Source organism: Opisthorchis viverrini (genome assembly GCF_000715545.1).
Source record: "Opisthorchis viverrini unplaced genomic scaffold opera_v5_42, whole genome shotgun sequence".
Classification (NCBI taxonomy): domain Eukaryota; kingdom Metazoa; phylum Platyhelminthes; class Trematoda; order Opisthorchiida; family Opisthorchiidae; genus Opisthorchis; species Opisthorchis viverrini.
The window spans coordinates 558,059-564,846 of record NW_008751698.1 but is presented as its reverse complement, the minus strand read 5'-3'; the positions used below and the strand labels follow the sequence as shown (position 1 = coordinate 564,846).

Sequence of the window (6,788 nt, the reverse complement as noted above, 5' to 3'; positions counted from 1 at the left end):
TATTGACACTCTGCCAGGTCACATCCTCCGGCTTGCGGGGTGCGATATCCTGGAGAAGGTGCGGAAAACAACACTCGTTTCAATGGGCAATGAATAGGCATGTTTAGCACATGGCTGATCATTGGCTAGCTACTAGACGCGATCAAGGCACGTGCAGCATAACCAAACATCCTTGACTACCGCGCCATGAATCCGCTGACTCCATCGGGCGGCATGACCGGTTGCGAGATATCAGTGGCCACAGACACTTCACTCACAGATCGCCTTGCAACCATACAACACAGCCGTTACTAAAACCTGACACACTCCAACTGTGAGATCCAATTACGCTTCTTTGACACAAACTGACGTTCCTAAGGCCTTGAGTTACTACCGCAGATGCACTTCCCGCAAAGCTAACGCAGCTTCCGTTTGGTGTAAGGCTGCAGGAAAATTCCAGTGTTTCTGGAATTGCGATACGCACTTTTGAAACAAGCACATACTAAAGCTTAGCATTGCACTTGGTTGGTGCATGGTATATGCGGATGGATTGCGTGGTGGTGGTCAGTTCACCTAACAACGCTAAAAGTTTCTGTCCCTTAGGCAGAATCGAGCATGACCTTGGAATCAGTTGACGAGATTTGTGGGTTTGCTGTACTTATGGCACTTCCGGGTCTGCTGCTGGAGTGTAAAGATCTCGATGCAACTGTCGCCAGGTAGAAATCTCGCTTTTTCTTGTGCTCCTGCACTTTATTGTGTTGTCATATGATGCGGTTTTAAGATGAGGTTTTATTGCCTTCTGTGGTGAGGGTATGAAGGTAGTAAGCTGTTTCCTTCGGGTGACCGTATATGTGGAAGTGGCAGTCTTGCCTTCTACCGAGGGAGGACGGCTTAGGAAAGGTTGGCTCAAAAAGACGTACGCTCGGATCACTCAACGGTCGACCGTGACCACCGGAGACTTATCCAGTACGGTCGAAATACAAGGAGTCCGATGCGACTCCAAACGTCTACCGTGTCTACCGTGCGCAGCAGCACAAGGAGTGAGACATTCATGCCTTATTTGCTGTGCTTTTGGAATAGGCCGAACACCTCTGACCGAGCTTGTCAGATTATCGAATCGTCTGCTGTGGGAGAGGATTGGAATTTCAATCCGAAAGCTAAAGGTGGGGCACCTCAAGCAAATCCCATTCCTCGGCCTGGATAACCTGGAATATCATCCACCTTTACAGATCATTGACTATCACCTACACCCTCTCTCCACCCACCAATTGATTTGCTGTGCTCAATCTAATTGCTCACCCCCTAACTACTGTTCCGTGTCTAAATCGAACTTGTCAAAATACACCAAAATATGCTCTTACTTAACTCAAAAGATCTTATCCATTTTGCAGCCTTCAAATTGGGTAACAGGTTTCTCTTGCCCAAACTTGGCATCCTCTTTGTGTCTATATATGTGTCTCCGAAGCACACATAAATATCCCCACTTCGGTTGCTTATGAGATCTCAGCTGACAGTGATGATGATGAGACTAAGTTTGATCAATTACCAACAGAGAGACGCAACTGAAGATTGCTGTTTCTTCTGCGGTACGCAACCTGCTTACCAACATTCCATTGTGCGAGCTCGGTTGTCACTTCAATATCCGTCAACGTTACTCGTGCAGAATCACGGAGAATCCATCCGTCAACATCGACGAGTTTCAGTAGCTCAGCAGTTTCGAGCCTATCTGGATGGGAAGCTACTTGAAACGCATAATCATGCTGATGACGAAGATTTGTTTGAGGGGCAATGGAAGAGTGAAAAAAGCTACGTTGGTATGCTTTTAAGGCTGTCCGTCCGAGCCATCCGACTCGACAAAATGGACACCCGATATCATCGAGGTTAGCAGATCTCACTGCTCTCAGAAAATTCCTACCTACAGCTCTGGAAGAAACCAACGAGCCTGCATAAAACATAGACGACAACTCACCATGGAAAACAGAAATCCAGTGTTAGATATCATTCCCTCAACTCGACCTGGACGATTTGCACTCTGCGCTTTTCAAAGGTGGTGAAGCATCGGTGAGTGGTCTGATGACCTACTGGATTGGAAACAATACCACTAGAGTGGAACGCTTCGACTGCGATTCTGCTAGTCGAAGAGAGTGGAGAACCTCTTGCAAAAGCCACCATGGTATCAGCCAGGTATCCCTAGCATCGAAGATGATCTATTGCATTATTTTGGACCGGTTGATTGATCGGAAATTTTGAGAATCGATCTGGGTTTCGCCCTCACGAGGATTTACTGACCCTATATTTACTTAAAAATAGGTTCCTAAACAGCGCTGCTCTTTCGAACGTCCTAAGTTGATCGCTTTTCTTGATCTGATGGCTATTTTCGACTCTTTCGGTCCTTAGGAACTTAAGCGGTGTTTGGCGGGAACACCTGGCGGACGTCTTTGGTCGCGACGGCGTATACATGAAGCTTTTATATGAGTTCGCCATGTTCAGTGGAATGAGATAAAGGCTGTCCTCTATCACCAGCTTCAAATATGTCGTTGACATGCTGCCTGAAACTCTTCTGTCTATCTCTGAAACCTTCGAGGTTGAAATGTTCCTAGGACGTTCTTTCACAGACTAGATATGCAGATGATGTTGCTTTTCCTGGTTCCGATACCCTGGAGATACAACCCACTCTCGAATAGGGAAGGCCAGGGCAACTGTTGCCAAGCTTCAACACTTATATCCCCGAAGTGACGTCATTTTTTCTGTTATGAGCGTGACATACACTGCAGCGGTGCGACCCTACTGCTTTGTGGATCAGAAACGTGGCCTGTGCGTGCAGACGACGTACGAAAGTTATCAGCTCTTGACCATCGAGCATTGGTCGGGTCTGGTGAGAACATCGGATTAGCAATGATGGGATACGCCGAATGAGTTATCAGCCTTGACCATCGAGCATTGGTCGGGTCTGGTGAGAACATCGGATTAGCAATGATGGGATACGCCGAATGGCTTTAGGGAAAAGGTACTATCATACGGTAAATGAGCTACTCACACTAATTAGGACACATACTGCGCATGCCAGAAGACCATCTTTGTGGAGCTCTGGTTAGTAACTGATTCAGTGGACTTCAGGGGCGATCCGTGGCAAACAGAAACGAGCTACAGTGCCTGATGAGACCGAGGAAGGACCTGAGGGATGTCATGTCTGTGGGTGCTGACATGTGCTTCATCGCGTCGACGTTCTCCAAGTCTGGTCTGCGGCCATGTTCGTCAATGACAAAGCTGAGGAAGAAGGTACACTTTTCTCGGCGCACTCTGCAGTCATGCTGTTCAATACGACCAGTTACGTAGCCAAAGTTCTGCCACAATTCGTCGTGCTGCCATGACGATGACCATTTGAACGACACCAACATTAAACGTTCTCACTTGTGCATTTGTCGCCCGCGATCACAGTATTGTTAAAGCTTTTAGCCTGTCATGATAGAGCACTTCGGGTTTCGGGGTCATAGTCTATTGGGGCGTAAGCGCACATATCAAGACTGTATGGACGAACTTCTCGTCCTTCATAGTCCGTCTCAGATATCACCAAGCGAACAACATGGGGATTATCGTCAGCTGGTGTCCAGTCAAGCAGAAATATTTCTGGTCGTTGGTTTAACATGAAACCGGCGTGGACTATCAATCGGCGATGACCTTCGAATTACTGAATCACAAATCATGAAGTTGGAAGGCTGATAGCTTGGTTCTACGTCCTGGATTCGTGCTGGTTTTAGGTGGCACGCATCAACGCACAGTTAATCCAGTCTACAGACAATAGTTTGTCCTACTTGTTTCAGAATACTGAAATGTTATCATTTTATTTTCATTCGCTCCAGAGTGAAAAGAATATTTAACGATGGTGTTTTCAAAATTTGGAAAGTGATTTCAAAGTTTCTGAGGTTGCAATTAACCGAACGTTTTTCGCAAGCCTTACAACGACAAACGAACCTGAGCCAGGCAGTCCGATCAGGAAATATGAGCGTGTTTTTCACTCTGACTGATTGCGGATTGTGTTCTGCAAGGTTTTTAGTCATGTGCAGCTTGGACCCCGGTCAAGAAGGCGCGAAGATCCCACAGCACTCAGTTTGATGAAGGCCGGCTTCATTTCGTGTTGTTAACTCATGACCTTTTCCCCGTGAGCTTTTGATTAACAGGCTTTCGGAGCTGAAAACGGTGATTTCTTTGGCAGTTGGTAGTTGAATAAGTGTGGTACGTGCTCCAACATTCTTAACTCGAAGAAGTTCACTTACTGCTCACTTGATTCTGATTGATCAGCTCACTTGCGCACCATTTCTTGCGGACGCGCTGCAGACCGTTGTACCGCAAAGACACTGATGATCAAACGTTTGAGTCTTTTAATATCCTCGAATCGGAGGGGCCAACTTTCGCAACCACAGATTAAAACTACCTTGTACGCGCTCCCCGTACGTTCGGTGCAGATCGTCTCTGGGACCATAAATGGCGCTAGTTTGCAAACCTTGCTTGCACTTATGTTTGTTGATTTCTCCCATCACGGTTCAGTCTTGGTTTTTGTATCTGCCCAGTTGGGTAAGCCGGTCAACAGGCTCAAATTCTTCCCCTTGAATTTTCAGAGGGGCTCGTTGGGATTCAAGATTTTGAGGCAATACTCTACGCTCTGCAAGTGTAAGACATTTGAAAACTAGGTATTATATCAGTGATTGTATCCAGAGTAGACCAGAGGACAACTGCTCTTTGACTAACAGGACAATGTCGTCCTCACTGTCCAAGTCTGCTCGTTTTTCTCTGGATGTAATCTCGGCATCGAGAAACCTATTGAAATGTTCATCGCTTCACAATATTCGTGGCAAAACCGAATATAAGAGGGGGTAAAATATTCATTCGCATCACCCTTTACTTGTCGAGTAGGGACGATTACGGGCGCTTGGACGATTGTCGTCTCTTTCAAGACGAGCGAAATACACTGCTTTAGTCGGAGTTGTTTTCTTTCTGGACTATATGTGTGAAGTGCGAACAAAGTATCTAACGCTCGTGAGTAGATTTCGTTCAATTTTGGTCTGAAAAGTCGGAAAAGAAATAAAACGTTATGGCTCACTGGAATTGGTGCATGTCACGAAACAGCTAGGGTCACCTTCATAAACCATTACATGCTTTGATGTTTCGGACGTGTATTCGGAATGGAATCTTGACGGCTTCCACGGTGTGCCATCTCTGCAGATTACCCCTGAGAGTCAACAAATGCACATGAAATGACAGCCCAACTTATTAGCGCAAATTCATTGTGAAGCGATTCTACTTGCAAACTTTCCCAATTCAAATTTTGTTTCCGTAAATTCCCGCACAATTGTTGTTATGTGCTGTTTCATTGTCAAACGCGTTATCTCCTTAGAGCTTCGTATTCAATGTGCGTTTATCTTGTGATTCTGTCTTGTGAATACAGTCGCCCTTTGTGATAGCTTTCAATTTCATATGAGCCACACCCCATTTCGTCGTTTTTATGTTCCTTTAGGTGTTCCATTCCCGATGTAGCAGTATGCTGTTGAACGCTATATGCCTATACTGATCGATGAATTTTCCGTTCCTGATCTATGCTCGAGCCACAACTTTATATGCAACCAATTACTAGCGGCAGCAAATTGAGTAATTCGGCTACTTGTCCTGGGTCACTCTTCACCTGTGATCTACAGTGTGAGGGCACGTGCAAGTGTACTGGCTTTATTCATGGAGCTGTTGGCGCACCAGTTCCGCCGCACATGCCGGCACAGCTACATCCGTCATTCTTGATGTACACAAGTACGACAAACTACCAGCGGCAAAACATCTGTCCAGGCGTAAGTATTTTCGGGGTTTTATGATGAGGCATGAAATATTTATTCGTCTATCCTACTTTTTGGCCTCCTAATCCAGCCAATTCTGACGTATATAATGCTAAAACCACCAAGTTTGGTTTTCGAGTTAATGTTGGGTCATCAGATGGGTGTGTGGATGTATTTAGGACTTCCCCATCATTTCGCGTCAGGCCTTATTCCCTCGGGTTTACGCCGGGTGCAGGTCATTTGGATACACCTGCGGCTCGGCAAGAACAGTACCAATTGTTCGTGGGTGTCCATCGGCGTTGTTCCGTGCGACGGCCAATACGAAAACGGATGCCAGTCTACCACTGGAATTTCGCACCCGCGTAGGCAGACTATCTGTAAAATATTGACTGTGATAACGCACGTAACTCGATCACGAGAAATTGTTTGTGACTAGATTGCCCGACCACCTTTGTCTGGCTTATTAACTTGGGCGAGAGTGCAATGATGTTGACTAGCTGAGTCGGTGTGGCAGCCTGAGAAGTGGTTGCACACTAAACCTGTCGTGGGTGGGCTGTTCCTGCTAATGTACACAAAGACTGAACTTTTGAACATCTGGGACGGTCAGAATGTCGCTCTGTGCTGATATGGTTATTTTTGCCTATTGTCTCTTCTACCACTTGCTTCCAGAAGGTTACGCCTTCCGGAGGCAGTTGGCTGAATGTAATGAGGAGCCAATCCTCGGTGTCATTGGTGAGCTGGAATTAACGTGTACGAAGCAATCATTAAATAGAAGTGTTCGGTCATACAAGAGCAATTCATTAGCCGTTTTATCTTGATGGGGGCTCATCCATATATGTAAGAGGATTAGATCGCCCGATGTTTGTGTTCGTAGTTGTCAACAACAACTGGTCACCGACCTCACACAGGCACGCTTGTATATATATATATATATATATATATATATATACATAAAGATACTATTTGAACACCATGGACCACCGGTTGGGC

General features: G+C 45.9%; 1 protein-coding gene across 1 annotated transcript in view; it reads left to right on the top strand.

Annotated features, from left to right (window-relative positions):
* Positions 1-5,547: 5,547 nt before the first annotated feature.
* The window catches only part of T265_03075 (hypothetical protein), a gene marked incomplete at both ends in the record, with an annotated part of 21,870 nt that continues 20,629 nt past the window's right edge, over positions 5,548-6,788 (top strand). The window contains one exon of the mRNA XM_009167480.1: positions 5,548-5,813. Coding sequence (XP_009165744.1) covers positions 5,571-5,813 — 243 coding nt within the window. The remainder of the gene's footprint in view (positions 5,814-6,788) is intronic.